The sequence below is a fragment of the Oryctolagus cuniculus genome, chromosome 8 (assembly GCF_051225735.1).
Source record: "Oryctolagus cuniculus isolate XC-2025 breed Fujian yellow rabbit chromosome 8, ASM5122573v1, whole genome shotgun sequence".
Taxonomy (NCBI): Eukaryota; Metazoa; Chordata; class Mammalia; order Lagomorpha; family Leporidae; genus Oryctolagus; species Oryctolagus cuniculus.
In genome coordinates this window covers 36,850,042-36,874,180 of record NC_142874.1, presented here as the reverse complement: position 1 = coordinate 36,874,180, position 24,139 = coordinate 36,850,042, and the positions used below count along the sequence as shown (strand labels likewise).

The following is a 24,139-nucleotide window of genomic DNA, read 5'->3' as shown; positions in this document are numbered from 1 at the left end:
ATTGGAGAGCAGCGTACTTGGCGTGTGGGCAGCCGAGTTAGGATTGGCGGAAGAGGACTATAAAGGAGGAGAGACGGCACGCACCGGGAACATCTATGGGGAACATCTATCTGAAGGAACACCTGTGCAGCCCCCGAGAGAGCCGGCCGGCGGTGTGCCGCTCCCCTGCGGAAGTGGGGAATGTGGCCAGGGGGAACTGCCCTTCCACGGAGGTGGAAGGGATAGTAGCCAACCCGGGAAGAACCAGCAGCAAACCCGGGGAGGGCCGAGCAGACGAAAGAACAGCGCAGGGTCCTGTGTTGCTCCTCCACGAAGAGGGGGAGCGACAGTGGGTGGCGTGTGGCCTAGCAATAGAGAAACCAGTCAGAATGCACAGGATCTCTGGCTCCTGACTGGTTTCCTGCTAAGCCAGCCCCGGGAGGCAGCAGTGATGTTCCGGGCAGTGGGTCCCTGCCAGCCACGTGAGAGACCTGGGTTGAGCTCCTGGCTCTCAGCTTCAGCTCCTGGCTTTGGCCTGGAGCCCAGCGACTGCGGGTGCACATGGAAGTGTTCCAGTGAATGGCAGTGCTCTAGTGCACTCTGTCTCTCCTCTCTCTCTCCCTCTTAAATACAATTTTAAAAAACAGCAGGGCACTAGACATTATTCAAAGTAATGAGCTAGACGGATTTTTTTAGAAATCCACGATAGGGTTAACTATCCCCCAGTTTTCAGTCACCATCTGGCACACTAGCTTGAGTACAGGTCATGCCCCTTGATGTCTTGTAAGTCTGTGGTCCAGGTGTTTTACTGCTTCTTTTTCAAAGTTGTCTCCAACTCGGGATATTATCAGATCTCACTGGAAATTCAGCTAACTGAGGACACATATATATCCTATCCGCAGTTGTGGTTACTAAACTGAATAAAGAACTGGAAATGCAGTAATCATTACATATTCACAAGTAAATTCATATGCATATGAATAAATATTTTTTCATTTTTTCAAGGAAGTGACAGAGGACAGAAGATGAGTTTTTCCCTAGCTCTCCTCATCGGCAGTCTTCAACAGGAGATTAATGGATACGATGTGGTGTACGACCAATCCTTCCCCCTTATCACACAGCTCACTTTATTAACTTGTGAGTTCCAATAGGTTTTCTATTTAAAAATACTTTTCTCCTATTTCCTCTTTTCATTCTGAAGCCCCCTTATCCCAGGTCCTTATTAATCAATACAGATTCTCCCCATAGCCTCCCACAAGGCCTGTTTCACCCACAGTCTTCCTCTTATTCCCTCCACACACATTTCTCTATATCAGTGCACAACTCTTCCTTAAAACCAATCCAGGAACTTCTTAACACCTAGACTGGCACTGCAATCACATATAAAACCATCAATGGTCATTCACTTTCTCCTCAATCAAGTCAGGACTTCCAACAGTGTTTGAATTCAACCTAGAGCAACTGCACGGAGCATCTCAGCTGAAGGGCACGTTCTGGCTGTGACTCCTGGAAGGCAAATCGCAACAGGGGAAGCTTCCTGGCAGGCAGCCGGCTGATGACCTCCTGCAGTTATATTCTGTTCTTCACAGCATGGCCTTTGATTTCATAGGCTTTTGTTTCCACTTCTGTTACGCATTTCTGTAGTATCTCTGGTTGGTTCCGATGTTCCCTGGGGGCTGGGATGGTTTCACGGCTTCCCTGCCACTCATGCTTCCTTATGGAGAGCAGAAGTTCAGTCAGCTCCTGTGAACTCTTGACTATGGGCGAGGAAATGCTCGCACCACCTGACCACAACGCAAACCAAGCATAATTAAACTTTAACTTTGCATCTATTTAAAAACATTTGAGGGCCATAAATTCCAGTTAGCAAATGCTTCTGGGATGGATAGAGTCCAGGGGTGGGGTTATAAAGTGTAAACCTGTGACTGCTTTATTGTCACAATCATGAAGCAGAAAGTCAACTGTTCACGTGATTATGACTGTGTCGCTTAACAATTTATATTCATTACTAAGGTGTCTTTTTTATGTAGCCCTACAATGAAAATGGAAGAGATATTAAGGAAATAATCTACAACTTTTTTTCCATGCCTACTTAGAAAAACAAAATATCGGCCTGCGCCGTGGCTCACTAGGCTAATCCTCCGCCTGCGGCGCCGGCACACCAGGTTCTAGTCCCAGTCAGGGTGCCGGATTCTGTCCCAGTTGCTCCTCTTCCAGACCAGCTCTCTGCTGTGGCCCGGGAAGGCAGTGGAGGATGGCCAAAGTGCTTGGGTCCTGCACCCCACGGGAGACCAGGAGAAGCACCTGGCTCCAGCCTTCGGATCAGTGCGGTGCGCCGGCCGCAGTGCGCTGGCCGCAGTGGCCATTGTGGGGTGAACCAATGGAAAAGGAAGACCTTTCTCTCTGTCTCTCTCTCACTGTCCACTCTGCCTGTCTGAAAAAAAAAAAAAGAAAAAGAAAAACAAAATATCTTCAAAAGATTGAGAGAAACTACATATTATGAAAAAAATTATGCATGGCTTTCAAATATTTGCCCCCAAATAAACTCATACTAACTTGTTACATGCCTGAAGAGGATCTGGTTGGAGGCACTAAGAAGTATTCAACATCAGTTTGAAAAGAACCTTTAACAGAGCAAAATGAATTCTGATAAAATAAATGCAAGAAAAATGGTAAAATTCATGGTAAAATCTGGGTTAATAAATGGAAAAAACACTGATGGCTTGATAAAAAGATTATGAGGACAATGTCTCAAAGAAACCCGCAATTTACAAGGGTACTCATTTTAAGAGAGAAGACAGGGTGGGCATAGTAGCACAGTAGGTTAAGGCACCACTTGGAACAGCTGCATACCACATAGGAATGCCCTGGATTGAATCCTGCCTCTGCCTTCGATTCACTGTCCTGTTAATGCACCTGGATGGCAGCAGATAATGGCCAAGAACTTGGTTTCCTGCCACCCATGTGGTAGAATGGATGGCATTCTGGGCTCCTGGCTTTGGCCTGGTCTAGTCCTGCCTAATGCAAGCATATGAGAAGTGAAATAGTGGATGAAATCTCAATCTCTCTCTCTCTCTCTCTCTCTCTCTCTCTCTCTCAAATTACCTTTCAGATAAATAAATAAAACTGTAAAAACCAGGACATGACAGTGTTAAAGCTGAAGCCCATGGTGCAGAACATCCGTATCAGTTTTTAAGGAAGAATTTAGCCTTGTTTGTGCACAAATAGCAGAAGATCAAAGACGACCAGAAAAAAAACAATGGCCAACACCACAGGCATCTCAGCAGGTTCAATTTACACAGTTCTGACTAAAAAGTTAAAATTGAGTAAATTTCTGCTCAACTGGTCACAAAATTATGAAATTCAGAAAACTGCAAACAAGTGCAGAGCTTTCAACAGCAATTCTAGGGGCCAGTGTTGTGCTCTAACGGGCAAAGCTGCTGCCTGTGAAGCATCCCATGCGGGCACCAGTTTGAGTCCTAGCTGCTCCATTCGATCCAGCTCCTTGCTGATGATATGGAGAATGCAGAAGAATGTGCTCCAAGTAGTTGGGTACCTGCCACCTACATGGGAGACCTAGATTAAGCTCCTGGCTCAGCCCTGGACATTGTGGCTACTTAGGGAGTGAGCCAGTTGATGAAAGAGCCCTCTCTCTCTCTCTTTCTCTGTCTTCCCTTCTCCCTCTCCCTCTCTCTAATTTTGATTTTCGAAAAAATAAATAAATATTTAAAAAATAAAATAAACTATAAAGAAGTGAGATGAAGATCCTGAAGCACATCTTTGAAGAATTATATTATAGAAGATATAATTGGGTTTTTCCAGTACAGTCCTGAAAACAAAGCATAATCAAATGAATGGCTACCAAAAGGTAGAAGTGGTCCAGTCAAAGCATGAGTGGACTCGTGAAGAGCAAAGGTCAAAGAATAATCATATTTGGTCACTGAGAGAAAGTGTTGAAAAAGTTAGAGAATGTTTTCCAGAAAAAAATGCAGGAAGCTTCAAAGAGAGGCAAACACAGTGACCTTATCCCTGCTCATTCCTCTGACCAAACAGCTGCGGGTTTGTGAGATTCTCAGTGGGAAATCATTATGCATCTACCTTACTGCTACTACCAATGTGGCTCCTTCTGACTTCTTTTAGTTTCCTAATCTTCAAAACCTTGGCGGGTACCCATTTTTCTTCTGTCAATAATGTCAAAAGCTGCACTGACCTGGTTAAATATGCAAGACTCTCAGAGCTTTCAGTAAAGATGAAATGGCTGGTATCAATGGTTACAAAAAATATCTTGAACTTGATTGAGCTGACATTGAACAACAAAATTTATATGCTTTATATTTTCTTTTAATCCAATTTTCCGCAAAATTTTAAGACCCTCAAATAACAGAGACAGTGGTACTGCTAATCGTATTACTACATTTAGAGAAATGGTGTGAATTCCATTTCTGCAAACTTAGTCAATTTTCTCCCTCCTTTTACCCTGCATACTCTTATATACAACAGGGAATAATATGAGGAATATCACACATATGTGGACTCTCAATAATATGAGTGATATCACTCATATGTGGTTCTCACAGAATTAAAGAACAGAACAGTGGTTACCAGAAACTGGGGAAGATATGGGGGGAAGGGGCACAAAGAGCACATAGTCCATGTGTAAAAAATTATAATGAGTTGGAGGAATAAGTTCTCATGCTCTATACTGCACTACTATAGCAGGTTCACCACACTTAATAATACAATATGTGAGGGTACTTCAAAAAGCTTGTGGAAAAATGTAATTAAAAGATAATTTTGTAGGCTGGCGCCGTAGCTCAATAGGTTAATCCTCTGCCTTTGGCGCCGGCACACCGGGTTCTAGTCCTGGTAGGGGCGCCAGATTCTGTCCTGGTTGCCCCTCTTCCAGGCCAGCTCTCTGCTGTGGCCCGGGAGGGCAGGGGAGGATGGCCCAAGTGCTTGGGCCCTGCACCCGCATGGGAGACCAGGAGAAGCACCTGGCTCCTGGCTTCGGATCAGCACAGTGTGCCGGCTGCAGTGGCCATTGGAGGGTGAACCAACGGAAAAGGAAGACCTTTCTCTCTGTCTCTCTCTCACTGTCCACTCTGCCTGTCAAAAAATAAAAATAAAAAAAAAGATAATTTTGTGCAAAAAATCTTGAAATAAATGTATATGTTTTCATAATACACATTTTCTCACAAAGTTTGGAAGACTCTTCATATACTTCCAAATAGCAAGAAAGGGGGATTTCATGTGATTTCACCACAAAAAAATGAATATTTAACCCAGTGGCTATGTTAAATTACTCTGATTTGACCACTGCATAATATAAAGACATTCCAAGCAGGACAATATACTACATAAGTACGCACACTTAATTGCCTGTTGACTGAAGAGCGATAATACCTCCCACCATGGAGACGGCTGAGCTATGAGAGCTCCTCCATTGACCAGTGGTAGCATTTATTCGAGGGCACCTAATGCTTGGCTTGTGAGCACCAGCAGAGGCCTGCACGTGGCCTGCAGCACCCAGAGGCCTCTTCTTCCCCATTCCTCCTCCCTCCCTCCTGAGTGTCTCCCCTTCTCTTCATCTTGCTTTCTTTGCATGATACATGGGAAACACACATTCATTTGCCTTCCCTTTCTGCCTCTCAGGAAATTTTCTCATGTTACAATTTTTTTTTTCTTTTACAATGATATACTTCTGGTCTATTTTACAATCTTAAGCTTAACTTCCATTAAGTGAAGAATTCAACAAGTAAGAAAAAAACACTGTTCCTCAACAGTAGAGACAAGGGCTGTAAACAATGCTCACATCTCAAAATGTCAGTTTTGCTCATATACATTACCTTTTTGTACTCTATTAGTTACTACAGATCAAGAAAAACATATGATATTTGTCTTTTGGGGACTAGTTTATTTCACTAAGTATGATGGTTTCTAGTTGCATCCATTTTGGTACAAAAGACAAGATTTCATATTAGGAATTTTGTGATTTATAAACCACTACCTGAATTTTGGTGACCTTGAATGAGGACCATTTGCAGCATGATATCAAACAGTTACAGTCACTTTTTTGGAAGTCCTTAATCTAGGTAAATAGTAGGTAACTTGCGATTAGGGAGATTTTTTTTCCCTCAAAATGTGTTACGATAACATCTAGTGCAGGCCTCATTTCCACTGAGATTAACCCCAATGCCTCAACAAAAACAGTGCCTACCACAATCCCGTGAAATCATTTCAGAAGCAATAAATTATGGCTGGTTCCATTTACATAAATATTTTGATATCATGCACTGGCTTGCTTATTCAAACTGAGGGACAGAGATGGAGCGCTACAGATAGAAAGGTCAAGGAGTAGATGATGTTTTTGAAGTTAGTGTGTGGAGCTGCTGATACGAAAGGAGTAGGGGGTTAAGTCAGCTGCTGGGAGCAAAGCATACCACAGACATGCACATTTATTCAAAGCTTTTCCAAGGGCTTCGGACAGTTATGGAGAATAGGTTTTTGGGGGAAATAAATCCTTGGGCACTGAGGTTGCAAAAAGTATTGTGGTACTCATTTCATAACTCCAGGCAATATACTGAATCAAAAGAATTTTGACTGCAATCATCACAATTTGGAATTGTTTATGGTTTGGGGCCAGGCAGTTAAGAGTTTGAAGATGGCAAAAGAGACAGTTAAGCATGTTAATTCTTAGCATTGAAATTTTTGTCATGTTGAGTTTAATTTAAAGGAAGAGGTTTCTTAAACCTCAAAAATACTAAGGATTAGGACTAAGATATTACAGTACTCAGAAAAGAGCGGGATAGGAGGAGATGAGGAAGGTTCATTATGGCAGTGGCATTTCCACAGGGAGTTTATCAGAACACGAAGCATGTAGCACTCAAAACTAATATCACATTAAAAATGGATTTTAATCCAAGGGATTACATGTAACTCAGCAGCTTAAAATATGAATTCTATCTTACTCATTAATATTTTAAAGAATTTTCATAGTTGAAGAGGAGAAAGACAGTTTCCCCAAAAGCCTGTGGCTATTCAGGGAAACACAGGTCTTTAAGTGTTGGAAGGAACTTGAATCCACACCTGAAAGCAGTGGAAGATTCTGTGTGTGTGTGTGTGTATGCGTGTGTGTGTGTGTGTGCGTGTGTCTCCTCTCTCTAACTCTGCCTTTCAAATAAGTAAATAAATATTTTTTAAAGTATCCCTTTCAAAAATTATTTAAGAAAACATTGAGAGATGATGCCCTTATTTTCTTATATTTTAAGAGCATAATGACAAAGCAGAGAAGGTAATGTAAACAAGACCATATTGCTAATAGTGAGGGAATCTGATGCTAAAACATGGGCAGAATCTCAAGCTGGCACGTCTGCTAGTACATTCACCTCACTCACGTAAGAAGTTGCAAATTCATCCCACCAACAAATCTAAGTGACCAGAATAGTACCTGGAGCAAGTCTCTCCGTTTCTCTACGCATGTGGGATTTCACCTTCACGCACAAGCTGTAATTTCTTCCCCTCAAGGTCTGTTCTGAGGGCCTAATCATTGGGAACAGGAACACAAACCTGTGTGTTCTGGCTTCCTAGACAGGCTATTAATACTCATATTGAATTATAGAAGGCATACAGTACTCTCGGCAAGAGCATGTTTCCATTCCTACAGAAAACAAAATGGGCCACTGAATCACTTACTATCTCAGAACTCTGAACTGGTTCCACAAAGGGAAAGTTTATTCCACGGAGACTGCAACTTCTGGTCTCCTCCGTCTGCACTGCCCATCTCGGAAGGAATATCCATGAACACACAGTCTCCTGACTGCTCCTAAGCCAGGAGCCGGCTTATACAAGCATCCGTAGCACTTCATATCATCCAATCTGTGCGTGAGTCATAACTTCCAGAAATCTCTGTGTTAGAGCACTGCAACATGGCAAGGCCTTCTCCCTCAACGGAACGTGCTGATATGTTAAATTTACAGGAGCCGCTTTCCAGACTTCCTTTCTTCATTAACTTTAATCTAATAAAGAACTTCCTCCTAGAATTCTATGAAATGGGCTGTCTGCCTATTTATGTTTCTATGTAAGTACTTAGCTATGTATCTATTTACCTGAATAGACCAACAAAAACCCTTTTTTCTCTGTTATTTATACATGTGTCAGTGAAAGATAATAGTTATTTCTGTCTTCACGGGTAGTCTACTAGGGCTCACTTATTTCCCTTACTTAAAGTGAACATGGATATATTACTCACATCATTTCTTCTGCTGAAAATGGAGATATGCACATGACAAAACATTGCCAAGGAAATTGGAAAGATGGTACTGAATCAGTTGCAATACAATCTCTTTTAGCTTAATCTGGAAGGGCTGCGTTAAATACACATTCAAGCTTTGTTAATCATACAGCAAAACAATAATTCTTCTGTGAAAGAGTTTTTAAGTCGCTGTGGAAATACCTTAGAGGAGAAACCAGATGACAATTAGAAATAAATCCTCCATCAGCATCTGCCTGTATCATGAAAGTCAGTGAGGGTGGTCTATTGAACAGTCAGCCTATTTAAAGGGTAGGTCCTTCCATGAAGACAGCTAAGACCTAGTCCTCCAAAATCAAGCATTAATAGGGTCAGGTGAATTTAAGGATGTGTGTTATGCAAAAGCTCATACAGCATAAATTATAGTCATCCCTTAATATGAGGTATAAAATAACCACAAACATTGAGAAACCTTAGATATGAAAGGCCAATGCTGAATTCTTAAGTTAAGCTTGATCCATTTAGAAGTCCAAAAATGACTGCTACTCTACTGCTACTACTTGGCTTTTGTTTCTAGCTAGTTAGCTAGACAGACAGTCAGAAATATGGCTATTTCTTTGATGCTCTAAGTTGTCCAAGTGTAAGACAGCTTGGCAACAAGCCAGAGATTCCATCATCACCCCAGCGGCAGCAGGGTGACAACTGAAAAGAGGAAGCACGGCACAAAGAATGTCATTTCAACATTCCCCCAATAATCATGGAGTGCAAACTGTGAAACCCATCCTGAATCAACACAGCAAAGTGATGTGGGCCACAAACAGGGTGAGTGGGTCAAGAAAGGCAAAGGAGAGGCAGGTGCTGGGAGTAGAGTAGGAAATGATACAGCCAGGACAACACACAAGGCTGGTGAGACGAGCACCGGGTGAGCCAGACAGGGCTTTGGGAGTCGCACGACACATTCTTTCTCTACTTGGAATGTCGATTTTGAACATTTCAAAACACAAAACCAAAACATCTCATTAGCCAAGAGCAGAGTCCCTTGATCTCTGACTTGGTCAGATCTCCACCCTTCATTTTAAGCCCTCTTGGGATTTTTTTTTAACAGTTACAAAAGTAACTGCTACAGAGGTCAACGGATAACAAAACTATAAATTAAGCCACTGAGTTAACTATACTCAAAAGAATTTCGGGAAAGGGCACTGACAAAATCTGAACTCTAAGGAGAACTTTATTCTGTGGCCAGGAGTGCAGGTAGGGAAATCAGCATGTGCTAAGTTTGGAAGCAGTGCTTCAATTCCTATCTGTCCTTAAGGCTAACAGTGGTGATCATTATTTTTGAACCACAAGCAACTCTTGGCTCCTTTGGATGGAAAAAAAAAAAAAAAAAGGTCTGCTTTAGGAACCACCATCTGCTAATCACAGTGCATCTCTTGGATCTCAGAATGGGCATGCAAACCAAGCTTGCCAGGCACAGTGACACAAGCTTCAAGCTCCTGCTGTTGCAACTGGTTGAGGTATGTATACTTGGTCCGCATCAGTCTGATCAAAATTCTTCCTAAAACTTCTGCAGGGAATGTTCCTCTCTCCTTCCAAGATTGCAAAGGATAAAATCTGGGCACTGCCAATGGCTTTCTCTGCCATATGATGATGACATCCTGATAGAGACTGAGGTCCACTGGAGGAAAGCAAGCCTACAGAAGCAGACCAAAAGCAGCACAGACTTGCTGGCATCTTTTGAGACTGTGGGTAGTCTTCCTCCTGGAATTTTCAAGAACGTTTTCCAATTATTTCCATTTTAATCTGGTTAGAATCACTATTTGCAGTCACTTAAAACCAAGAGTTTTAAAGCAACATTTCATCCTATGAATTCTACTATCTTTCAACTTATGCTTCTACCTGTTAGGGAAACTTAACTCAGTATGGCATACTGCTAGTAGAAGTGTTGTAATTCCTAAACATGGTGCAACATTGGTCTCTCCTCCTGTCAGGGCCCCTCTAAAATGTCCCTGCCCTAATGCAGGAAAATCAAGGAAGACCCCCACATATCCATGATAATCCAATGACCATCTAACATGTGAAGTTACTCTTCGAATTATCTGTAACGTAATTTTTTTTAATGTCAGCAAAATTGAGATTGGTGATGTTGTTCCTTTTAAAACTTGTGCCCTGGGCCAAAGGAGTATTTATCTTTGAAATGCTAAAAACAAACAAACAAAAAGCATTGGGAATATCTGTAGGTTTTCTTCATGCACTAGACCATACTTTCACCTCCTTACTATGCAGAGTGCTAACAAGAAAGGGAGCAATGTTAAAGGGATCAATGCTTTTTCTGTTATTGGTTTAATCAAAAGTGACCAAGGCAAAATGTGAGTATCAGGGAATATCTACCTGTAAAGTTTTGTGTTTGAGAAATTAAAAAAAAAAAAAAATTCTTCCAACAACTCCAACTGCTTTCTCTCCTCTGATATATTCTACATGATTCTTTCAGGATTGTCTTCCTAAAATATAGACTGTCATGTAACACACTATTCTGCCACAAACCCTGTTTTTGACAATATAAGAAAGGAAGTCCAAATCCAGTTTAATATTCAAAGTTCTTCACAAGCTGATTATTGCCACCACTGCAGGAACCACTCACCACACTTCCAAGGTATCCTATGTTTCAGGGAAATTCATTGTTTCAAAATACTCCCTACATCTTCTACCTCCAACTTACCTCTGTTGGTCTCATTATAACCCATCTTTTGCTTTAACTTTCACTTAGTATGGAACAGGTTCTAGGCAGCTATTCAGATCTCACTTATCCTTCAAAGCCCAACACCTCTTCTCATTATAAAGCTTCCCAAAATTCACAAACTCTAACCCCCAAGGTGAAGGTAATAGGAGGTAGGGTTTTGGGGAGATGTTAGTTCATGAGTGGAGTTAGTGCCCTGGTAAAGGACACCGCCCTCTCACCCCTTATACCAAGTGAGGACACAGGGTGAAGACAGCCATCTATGGATAAGGAAGTATCTCTCCCTAGCCAGGCATCAGATTTGCTAAGTGCCTCAATACTGGAAGTCCCAGTTTCCATAACTGTGACAAATAAAATTCTGTGGTTTATGAACCACGCAGATAGCAGTGGTTTTGTTTTTTTTTTTCTTTTTTCCAGTAGGCTGAATGGACCGATAGTGACCAACAAGTCTACACGTCAGTGAACATGGTCTCCCAAAGCCAGCCTTGGGGAGGTGTAACGAGTGCTTTAAATCAATGTGATACTCCTGCCCCAGCAGTGGCTGGGATAGGCTAGCACAAGAAGGAACCCTACTGTCACCTATACCACAGGGTAAATACTCTTCTGGCCTTACAGCTGGGTTCCCACAGTATACTGTGCAAAGAAGATGACATTTTGTTTATCTTTTCCTTGCCATCACACAGAATCTAAAATTCCGAGTTACTGCCCAAAATTCAGTTGCTTATTCTCAGGCCCAGTTTTGCATATTCAGGATAGGGAGAGAAGCTTGGAATTGTGCATATAAGGTTTCATGTGATGCCTTCATGTGATGTGAAAGGAATATGCTTATAAAGTGGTATTTCCTTGAATTTAATAATGCAAAGCTCACACTGGCATTGCAAACTTGGTTAAGGAGTCTGTATTGTCTTTGAAAGCAGTATCTACTACAGAAAACCCAGAAAGTGAGTGAGTTGTTGAGGTCTCCAGAGGAGAACTTGTCGACTACCAAACCCCCGTACAATAAATTAATAACAACTGTTTAGAGACTGTTACTGGTAAAAAATAGACAATTATGGTATGAATTATAAAAATGGGCAACAAAGCAATCTAAACAAAGCCTCTGAAGTTACCGTGTCCTATGGTGGGGGCATTCTATCATCTCTGCCTGTTTACTTCTTTGCCTCTTGACCCAGACTGTGAGCTACTTGAGCTACTTGAGGGCATGAGCCAAATGCTGTTCACTGATGACATCTTATTACCCACCACAGTACTCGGCAAATGTTGTTGAATGTAGGAGTAAATAAATGAGCAAATAATAAGGCCACATTAACTCTATTATAAACAGGAGGAAGAGAGGAAGAGAATAAAATGTCTAAATTTATAAAAGAAAAACTAATATGCTTTGTTCTTAAGTTCTAAATGTTAAAAAATCAGGTTTTTTTTTCATTTAACAGATTTAGCATTCCTATAAATTGTTAATTTTTCCCCACATTGGTCTGGTTATGGATTTCTCCAAAAGAAACTAAGGAAGTTTGTTGAAGAATTGGCACAATTTCCAATTGAATACATTGATTCACTCACTTTTTTTTTTCAAATATTGTCTCATAATCCTTATCTTTGAAAAATCTTACATATAATAAGCATATTAGCTTTTATCAGAACCATTTATTTATCATTTTAAAAATATTTATTTAAAGTCAATGTTACAGAGAGAGACAGAGACGCAGATAGAGAAAGAGAGATCTGCCATTCTCTAGTTCACTCCCCAGATAGCGGCTGTGGCAGAGACTGGGCCAGAACCAAGCCAGGAGACAGGAGCTTCTTCCAGGTCCCCAACATGGGTGCAGGGGCCCAAGCACTTGGGCCATCTCCCTTGCTCTTCCCATGTCATTAGCAAGTAGCTGGACTGGAAGTGGAGTAGCTGGGGTACGAACTAGAACTGACATGGGATCCCAACATTGAAGGCACCAGCTTTATCCATTATGCCATAACATCAGTCCACATTTACCTATTTTCAATGTATTTTTAGTTTTAAATCTCAGACTAAACTGAAATGCCCATTTATTTAGAAGAACATTATGTAATATTTAAACAGATATACACAGTATTATCATACCAGGCAATTAGGAATCATAGATTATGGTTTACCTACTGTTCTGTGGAATACCTGAACCTATGGGTACCAAAACATAGTAAAATGAAGATAATAAGCTGTAAGCAGATTATCTACTGCAGAAAGAAAGAAAGAAGTGAATAAGAAAATCTTTGCTCTAAAAGACATATTCTTGTAGGGACATCATGTGTAACTAACATCAGAAGTCTTGGAGAAAACATAATCTCTAAGTAATATGACTGACTGTTTCAAGCAGAGGACTAGAAGTCCACTGATACTCACTTGTGCCTTTTTCTATATTTAGCCATCTGATTCTCTCTCTCTCTCTTTTCTGTATCTCTCTGTCTCTGTTTCTCTTTCTTTTACACACACACACACAGACTCCACAAGTGACCTCCATTTCTCAGCTTTCTATCAGGGACCAGGAATCTCCATAAGACACATGCATCATTGAAAAACAAGACACAGTTCATTATGTACTGTATCAAAGCAGTGCTGGTACCCTCTATGTACCCAAATGTATGCACACGATCCCCTGTTCTCCTTCCTGCCTGTCCTACCTCAATACCCTCTACAACATTTCTTGCATGTACAAATCAGGCTATAAAAGTAAAAGGACCTTACTTGCATTTTGTAATACTCTTCAATGTCATGAACATTTGATTCACTATTTTTCTTTAGAATAGCTGATTTGAGAAACATGGCAGGGCTATACAGAAGCTTCACACATCCCGCCAAACCCTATCCTCTTTTAAAATACAGCTAGAAGAATGAATGAGATTTTTTTAGACTTTCCTATGTTTTAGCCTTGAAAAAATATTTCAAATGTAGCAGGATATATTCTTAAAATAAATTCTAAAGGGACACATTTGTATTTCAGATCCATAGTACTATCATGGAAAAGAGTTGACTCTGCCTTTAAAAAAAATAGGGTTCAATTTAGTAGTAGTAGGCCCTAGCAGGAAATAAAAATTCATTTTCCTTGTCATCAGTCTATGTTCTCACCACATGGAGTTGGACAAAAGTCAGGCAGAAATGTTCTTCTTGGTACTTTACAACTAAAGTTACTGAGAAAAAAATGAATGAAAACCATTGTTTTTAATCAGGGAATTAAAGACATACAAACAAGAGAAACTGCGAGTTCAGGGAGTTGAGTATGCCCTGACACCCTGGGGTGTCTGCTGAGCCCTGGCATCACGAGGCTGAACTTAATGCACCATGGTGGGCACAGCAGAAGAAGCTGGGGTTGGAGAAAAACATGTGCTGCTCTGTGGAGACCACGAGCCTATGTCAGCAAGTAATGTGATGATGGCAAGATATTGAAAAAAAACTTCAACACAGAGCCTAAAATTCTATATCCAACCTGACCGCCTTCTAAGAATGAATGTGAAATAAACAGAATATCAAAAACACTACAATAGAGTATTGAATACCAACAGACTTTCATCTGAGAAACTTATTTCAAAGTCTACAATTAAAGAAGTCAAGTAAACCTAAAAAAATATTGTGGAAGGTGAGAAGGAACAGTTGGCACCCAAACTAGACAAATGATTAAAGATACACACAGATTACACAAAATGATAAAAGCAATTTGTACAGTTAAAAACAATAAGAAAGCTAAAATCCTCAACCACCACTGCCGGTGACTGCAGTGAGAACCAGAACCACCCTGGACTGAAAGGATTCACACTGCCTGCTCGGCCCAGATCACCGCTCACAGCACCAGCACTCTGTCTCAGTGCCTCCATTACAGTCCCGGAGGCTTCTGCACAGGAAAACAGCTTTACTAATCTTTATCTAACCCCAGTCAAGTCCCTGCATGGAAAGATCCATTCTAAGCCAAACTTCACATTCATAAGTCTGGATTGTTTTTCTTCATCAGACAGACTTCAGTGATCCTGTCAAGGGGTTCCCTACATCATCACAAAAAGCAGAAAAGTCACCTCGGTTTTATCAACAGGTTACAGCTCATCTAAGGGTTACAGTCCATGCTTAGCTCCATCTAAGGAGCCAGCATTTGGCAGTAGCTAAAACCTTACAAGGCAATTCTGTATTGCGGGAAGTGGACAAACATGATTACCTTTAGTTAATCTGTGAGAGGCAGAGAGACAGAGAGAGGCAGACACACAGATTGTCCATCTTCTTTATCACACTCCAAATGCCTGCAACAACCTGGGCTGGGCCAGCCACAAGCCAGTAGCCAGGAACTCAAGCTGATACTCCAAAACAGGTGGCAGCAGCTCAAATACTTGAGCCATCAATCCCTGATCTTCCAGGGTATGTATTAGCAAGCAGCTGGAGTTGGAAGTTGAGCTGGCTCTTGAACCCGGGCACTGTGATATGGGATGTGGGGGTCCCAGGCGTATTTTGAACACTGGGCGAGTGCCTACTCCCTGATTAGCTATAGATATCGTTATGTGAAATGTGCATTTCTAAGGTACTCATTCAAAGCAGAAACTAATGGATACTCTGAAGATTAGTACAAATAAAAATGCAATGAGAAGACAACTTGCATGAAAGGAAACGGAAGAAATATAAAACTGTGAATAAATGAAATGTACAAAATAAGTAGTAGAATTGAATCCAAAATACTCATGAAAACAATGTACTAGATTAAATTCCATAGTGAAAATATGAAGAATTTTTTTTTTGCTGAATTGTTCTTTATTACACTGTGCACATGACTTTCAGGAAAGACAACCAAAACACACACAGACACACATACTGAAATGCATTTCCAAATAAACACAGGGACATAAGAAAGTTAATAATCAGAATGCCAAACAAATAGCAACCAAAATTAGTTGACGTACTTACATTAACATTAAGCATAATATATTTAGCATTTTTTTTTCAAGAGAGAGAAAGAAAGGAATGCACAGTCAGACAGAAATAAATCTCCCACGCACTGGTTCATGCCACCAGATACACACATGCCTAGATGGAAGACGGGAGCTGAGAACTCAATCCAGGTCTCCTATGTCGGTGGCAGGGATCCAACTACCAAAGCCGTCACCTGCTGCCTTTCAGGGCACAGATTAGCAAGAAGCTGGAATTGAAATTGAGCTTGAAATGGAACAAGGCACGATGATACAGGATGAAGGCATCCCAACCAGTGGCTTAACCACTAAACCAACCACCTGTTCTAGGCATAATATACTTTGAGGGAAAAACAAAACATTAATAAAGATAAATAAGTTTTTATCTCTGGACTTGTATGTATCTTTATAAGCACATTCACAACAATTAGATTTCTGCAGCTAATAAAACAAGTTTTCAATTTTAAACCATTACAAAGAGGACATAATCTTTATCTAAAACACAATTAAGTTAGAAATCTATAATAAAAATGCTTTTTATAAAACTAATTCATAAATACAGAAATTGAAAAATTGCTTCTATATAACTTTTGGTTTAAAAGAAGAAACATTATAAAAACATCAACCAGATAACAATTAAAATATTATATAATCAAAATTGGCAGAGTACATCTAAAACAGGATTGATCCATAAAGAAATGACTGTGATTTATATGAATAATATAAAAGCGCAAGATTTTAAAATAACATTCAACTCACAAATGAGTAAGTATCACAAGAAAGAATACGTGATGAATACAAAACCACAAAAGTGGTTTTGGTTCATGAATTAAAAGAATTAATATAATCAAAATGTCCATACCACCCAAAGCAATTTATATATTTAATGCAATTCCAATCAAAATACCAACAACATTCTTCTCAGCTCTAGAAAAACAAACCTGAAAGTCATATGGAAATGTAGGAGACCCCAGGTAGCTAAGGAAACCTTAAACAATTAAAAACAAAGCTGGAGGCATCACAATACCAGATTTCAAGATATATTACAGAAAAGTTATTATGAAAACAGCCTGGTACTGGCACAAGAATAGACATATGGACCAATGGAACAGATTAGTAACCCCTGAAATGAATCCAGGCATCTACAATCAACCAATCTTTGATAAATGAGCTTATATCACTACCTGAAGAAAGGACATTCTCTTCAACAAATGGTTTTGAAAAAACTGGATGTCCATGTGCAGAAGCATAAAACAAGACCCATACCTTATACCCTGTACATAAATCAATCCACAGTGGATCAAAGTTCTAAACCTAAGACCCGAAAACATCAAATAACTAGGGAGAAACAATGCAACACATTGGCACAGGCAAAGACTTCTTGGATAGGATCCCAGAAGCAAAGGCAATAAAAGCAAAACTAGGCAAATGGGATTACATTAAGCTAAGAAGGTCCTGCACAGCAAAGGAAACACTTAACAAAGTTAAGAGGCCAATAACAGAATGGGAGAAAATATTTGCAAACTATACATCTGATAAAGGGTTAGTGTCCAGAATATATAAGGAGCTCAAGAAATTAAACAACACAACAATCCAATTAAGAAATGGGCTAAGAAATGAACAGGCATTTTTCATTGCAAATAGACACATGAAACAAAGCTCAGGATAACTAGCTATCAGGGGAATGCACATAAAATCCACAATGAGGTTTCATCTCACTGCAGTTAGAATGGCTATCATCCAAAAATCAAAAACTAATAAATATTGGTGAGGATGTAGAGAAAAAGGCACACTAATACACTGTTGGTGGGAATGTAAACTTACACATAATCATTATGGAAAACAATATGGAGATTCATCAGAAATCTGAAAATTCATCTACCATATGACCCAGCCATCCCACTCCTGGGAATTTATTAAAATGAAATGAAATCAGCATAAGAAAGGATTATCTGTATGTCATGTTTATAGCAGCTCAATTCACAATCCATCAGCTGATGACTGGACAAGGAAAACTGTGTATACATGCACGATGGAATAGTAAGGAACCATAAAAAAGTAATGAAATTCTGTCTTTTGCAACCAAATGGATGCAACTGGAGACCATTATGCTTAGTGAAATAAGCTAGTCCCAAAAGACAAATATCTGATTTGTAGAAAATATATAGATTACCAAAAAATGTTAATCTATATATTAGATTATTATTGAACTGAGTTGCTTCCTCAATAAGTTACTCTTATTTTTTGAATTCGGAAATTGCTAATAACAGTTAAGTTTCACTATTTTTTCAAAGAAATTCTACACATCAATGAAACCAATGATCTAAGCTCTGGTCACCAACATAAATCAATTTTAATGTAATATTGTTTATATTTGCTTGTTTTTAAATGTTATATCAAGTCACCAAGAAAACCTATAGCATTAATACATTGACATATTTGAAAACAAGCAAAAATAAATTATTTTAAAGGGTAGGGCATAGGCAAATGTGTATATGTCATTAAATTATAGAGAAAGGAAGAATAAGTAGCAATTTAAGAAAATGATTCTTTTCACAAGGACAAGAAGATGTGATCAGGGATAAACATGGAAAAGAGATTTCAAACTACTGGTAGTATATGCTGGGTGAAGCTGTGTAACACACTGGCGAGGCACGCTGGATAAGAATTTAATTTTTATTACTTAACTAATAACATATTATTTATACACATGAATATGTAAATATGAATGTACACATCTGTAGTGTTTCCTCATCCATAACACACTAAGTATTCAAGTATAACATGAACCCTGTTGGTGTTGACTATGGGAAATAGGACTCTGGAAAAAGAATAAGCAAGCACCAGAACATCAGATATTTATATTATTCTACTAAAAACTTTTCTCCATGACTCAGCCATCTCTGGTCTTCATCCACGAAACTGTGATAGGCTAACTAGCTACTCAAAAGGCAGGGCAAAAATCTAAGACCCTTTTCTATAACTGACAAGATTATGAATTCTCACTTACAGAAAGAATACAAAGGGTGCTACTAGTATCACCTGGGGAAAACCAACCCAAATGAATGTTACAAAAAATGGGTTCTAGCATTTGTTTAGATATAATATACTAATGAAATCTAGAACAATTACTTTACTTCTCCATTCTGTTTCCTTATGAAGTGTTGAATAACACATTCCACTAATGATAGGATAGCTCCTAGTTCTCACAGTCTAAAATTACAGATGTAAGGAATAAAACAACATGAAATGCATAATCACATAAAAAGTTATGTGAAAAAATGTAACTATGTAAATACTAAAGATAAAAAGTGTGATGACAGCAAGTACAAAGTTTAGTTCATCCACTGAAATATTTATCTGTAATATACCATAAAATGAAAATTCTCTTTTAACTTGAATATCAAAGAGAAAATGAAGATCCCTGCAAAGAAGTTCAAGTAAAATATTTTTATGATATACAAATGCCACTGAAGTGAAAAATCTTCAATAAGACCACCCAACCTTGACAAGTGTATTCATATGGGATTTAAAGAGTAATATTTGTATGACATAAAGTAGGTGGTCTTTCATGTGGGTGAAATATTCCAGCTGACTTTGGTTCATGAATGTTTCTAGAATTATGGTGAATTTTTACCTGGCAAAATATATAGTAGCCAAAATTTTAAATTCTGTTTTCAAAAATCTACTTTTTCTTTGTGATAAATTTTTAAGCGTCTTGGCCGTGTGTATGTGCATGTGTGTGTGTGTGCATTTGAGAGAGAGATCGAAAGAGAGAGAGAGAGAAGGAAAGAGAGAGAGGGAAGGAAGGAAGGAAGGAAGGAAGGAAGGAAGGAAGGAAGGAAGGAAGGAAGGAAGGAGGGAGGGATGGAAGGAAGGAAGGAGGGAAGGAAAATATATGTATCAAGATAATATGAACTCATGGATACAGCTTTTCTTTCAACAGCTTATCCCTTATTTGGCCGTTAGAAAGCTCAAATGTAAGATTTTTAACACTAACAGTAACAGGATTTCTGGCAAAATTTCATTATTTTATGTAGTTTTTTATTCTCTCTTCTTTAGTTTAAATGGTCTTACTCTATATGTAACAATACTTCAAAAATTTGTGGAATGATGAAATTAAAAGAGAAGTTTATTTTGGTGTAAAGCAAGCTTAAGTCCATGCCTAGTCTTCATAATACATATTTTCCTTAAGCTTCTGGTGAACTTTTGTATATTATTAAATTATCTCAAATCATTTTAGAAATCCAATCATTTTCTTAAGTCATGAGCAAAACAGAAGAAAGCTGCCATTTTAATTCACAGCACTGAGGCAACTTGGAAGACTCCAGTTGTTGGTACATTCCACCAGAATTTCAAGTACGACAACTTACTTGCATATATCATCTTCTGGGTCCTCAAGCCCAAATCTTTCATCAAATGTAAGTTGTATCCACACATTTTCCTCTACGGCTACTAATCTCCATACCAAGACTGTATTTCTTGGATAAGCATGAGGAAACCTCGGGCTGTGGATACTTCCATTAGTAGACACAGTAATAACTCTCTCATGCTGGGGATCTTGTACTCCTAAAACAAAAGCATAGACACAGAAATGCATTTAGAACAGACAGTCCAAAAAATTTAAGTTTAAAAGGAACATTTTTTAAAAAGACTCATTTTATTTATTTAAAAGGCAGAGTGAAAGAGAGAAGAGGAGAAATAGAGCAAGAGATCTTCCATGCACTGATTCACTCCCCAGATAGTCACAACAGCCGGGGCTGGGCCAGGCTTCAGCCAGGAACCAGAAGCCTCACTGTGTCTCCCACGCAGGTGGCAGGGGTCCAAATACTTGGGCCTTCTTCTGCTGCTTTTCCCAGACCAATAGCAGAGAGCTGGATTGGAAATGGAGTGGCCAGAACTCCCACTGGCGGGCATATAGGATGACAGTGCTGCAGCCAGTGGCTTTACCCACACTATGTCACCATGCTAGTCCCCAAAATAAACCTTTTTTCATTAACCCACATCTAGCCCCCCACAAAAGTACTGAGTAAGCATCACACAATACAAATGCAGTATCATTTTTCAGATTTACTGAGAAATAAGGAATACTTTAATGTTATTAAATAAAATACTATTTATACTTGATAGGGCCCAGTAAAATAGTGTGAAAAATCAATCAACCACCAGCTAGTCTGGATTCCTAAAATCACAATAAAACTGTGTTAAGATTATTATCTCCAAGAATTTATCACATACGAGTCATATGATAATAAAAGTGCCATATAACCCTATTTTTAAAAATAAAAAGTGATTAAAGTGTCCTAATTTTAAAATCAGACAGCTCCAATTAATTATATAAAGATCTGCACTACTTCTATATTTGACGAAATAAGAAGGGTATGCAGATAACAGAAAGTAGAAATGTGAGGACTGGGGCCTGGCATTGTAGTGCATCAGGTTAAGCTGCTGCTTGCAACACCTGCATCTAATATCTGAGCACAGGATTGAGTCCCAGGTGCCCTGCTCCATATCTAGCACCCCACTGATGTGCTTGGTAAGGGCATGGGTGATGGTTCAAGTACTTGGGAATTGCCATCCACATGGGAGACACAGATGGAATTCCTGGCTCCTGGATTCAGTCTAGCCCAAGGCCTAGCATGATCTGCTAGGCCCTACTAAACTGCAATGCAGAGTTTGCTGGAGCATACCCAAAGGACTTGAATAAAATGAGATTTATCGTATTTATTTCCTTGTGTAAATGCTTTTTAAGAGATTGGGTACAGACCCACCAAAGTCACCTGCCTCTTGGTTAACTCAAAGTTAACTAGCTGTTCCTGGGAGTGCAGTAATATCTCATCAGGTTCCACATCTCAACTGAGAGGAGTATACTAGGAGGAAGGACACTGGAGATGATCTTTGAATTCTGCCTACCCCAGAGTAACTAAGCTCACTGGTGTAAAATCAAAAAGTCAACAGAGTTTAAGATATTGAGTAGAGATGCAAGAACTAGGGAATAGCCTGGATAAAAGACTGTTGTAGCCATTTGGGGGTGGAAGATATATATCTCCAGTGGTTGGAAGATATATACTCTCCCTCTGTCACTCAATTTTGCAAATAAAAATATTAATAAACATTTACCAAAATAAAGAAATATGATAGAAGAGGCAGCAATGGAATAATGTAGGAGGAAACTAACTGGTTTTCTCTTTAATCCTGAACTGTCAGTCAGCCCAGCATATCACACATCAATTATTGTGTTTTACCTACTCTTTATTCCTAATGCTTTAGAAATCAAGCTGACAAAATGACCTCAACAGTGGCATACTATTTGGATTTACAACTTCCTAGAAGCTCCAAGACACACAAAAATTGGAATTCTAAATAATGTCAAGCCTAAATGACCTCAAAAAGTAAAATGAGGTCAAAATACTGGTCTTAATGTCTTATTATTAAGAAACTATTAACATTATATGCAAGTGTTAAGATAGAAGAAATGGTGCAGAAGCTCTTAGTGAATTACTATGGTAACATGAATTTTGAGCTTCTGAAGAGTATTTAGTACACAGGATATATTTTTACGGCTGTGAAATAAAATATTTCACATCTGCTAAGATATGCGTTTGTTTTTTTTTTTTTCTTTTTATTTGACATCAGAGTTAGACAGTGAGAGAGACAGAAAGGTCTTCCTTTCGTTGGTTCACTCCCCAGATGGCCGCTAGGGCCAGCACGCTGCACCGCTCTGAAGCCAGGAGCCAGGTGCTTCTTCCCGGTCTCCCATGTGGGCCCAAGCACCTGGGCCATCCTCCACTGCTCCTCCCCCCTATCCCCCCAGACCACAGCAGAGAGCTGGACTGGAAGAGGAGAAACTGGGACTAGAATCTGGCGCCCATATGAAATGCCGGCGCCTCAGGAAGAGGATTAACCAAATGAGCCACGGCCCCGACCCCACGATATGCGTTTAATAATTGAATAAGAATGATCGGGAGAGAACTGAAGGTATGGCAAAACTGGAACTGCTAAGAAAAAGTTTTCTTACTCCTGTCCAACAGGGAGTTACTAACACAAAGAAACACAATTTTTTTATAGGCAGAGTTAGACAGTGAGAGAGTGAAACTGACAGAAAGGTCTTCCTTTTCCGTTGGTTCACCCCCACCAAATGGCTGCTACAGCCGGCGCACTGCACTGATCCGAAGCCAGGAGCCAGGTGCTTCCTCCCGGTCTCCCATGCAGGTACAGAGCCCAAGCACCTGGGCCATTCTCCACTGCTTTCCCGGGCCACAGCAGAGAGATGACTGGAAGAGGAGCAACCGGGACAGAACCGGCACCCCAACCAGGACTAGAACCTGGGGTGCTACTGCCACAGGCAGAAGATTAGCCTAGTGAGCCACGGCACCGGCCTAAAGCTGTTATTTGTGGAATGAGCATTTGTAAACTCGGAAAAAAAAATCTAAGAACTAATACATTCATGGTCTTTAGACCATGTAAAGCCCTTTAAACATGCTAAATTTCAATGATAAAAAAACTATCCTATCCTTTATTCAATTCATAATAATATAATTTTATGAAAATTTTCCAAAGCACTAAACTGGACTCTACTACATGAAGTCATGTGCTGGCCCATGGCAGGATAACTGACATGTTAATAGGTTGGTGCGACTTTTACAAACTTATGTAGCGGGACAGTAGCTTCACCAGAGCAAGTTCTCATTAGTATTTGTGATTTAGAGAAATGCTATCCAACTCGGAACTTTGTATTTGCAGTGAGATTATATTATTACTTGATAAGCACCATTCATTTGCCTCTTTCCCAACACCCAATCTCTTAAGTAAGCATTTACACAAGGAAATAAATACGATAAATCTCATTTTATTCAAGTCCTTTGGGTATGCTCCAGCAAACTGCATTGCAGTTTAGTAGGGCCTAGCAAATCATGATCTTTTACGGTAAATTCTACATCTTTCTCTTCTCTGCCTTATTCCATGAGAATTTCTATCTTTTTCTCTTCTCTACTTCCATTTCTCATAACTAGTTCCCTTTTATCCAGGCAATTCCCTAGTTCTTGCATCTCTACTCAATATCTTAAACTCTGTTGACTTTTTGATTTTACACCAGTGAGCTTAGTTACTCTGGGGTAGGCAGAATTCAAAGATCATCTCCACTGTCCCTCCTCCTAGTATACTCCTCTCAGTTGGGATGTGGAACCTGATGAGATATTACTGCACTCCCAGGAACAGCTAGTTAACTTTGAGTTAACCAAGAGGCAGGTGACTTCGGTGGGTCTGAA

General features: G+C 39.6%; 1 protein-coding gene across 5 annotated transcripts in view; it reads right to left on the bottom strand.

Annotated features, from left to right (window-relative positions):
* The window catches only part of PDGFC (platelet derived growth factor C), a 209,893-nt gene that overhangs the window by 76,793 nt on the left and 108,961 nt on the right, over positions 1 to 24,139 (bottom strand). For 4 of the 5 annotated variants that reach the window (XM_089302282.1, XM_089302283.1, XM_089302285.1 and 1 more), the window contains one exon: positions 20,246 to 20,441. The exons of the other annotated variant lie outside the window; for it this stretch is intronic. In XM_089302282.1, the coding sequence (XP_089158408.1) occupies positions 20,246 to 20,441 (196 nt within the window). The remainder of the gene's footprint in view (positions 1 to 20,245; positions 20,442 to 24,139) is intronic. 5 annotated transcript variants of the gene reach the window in all.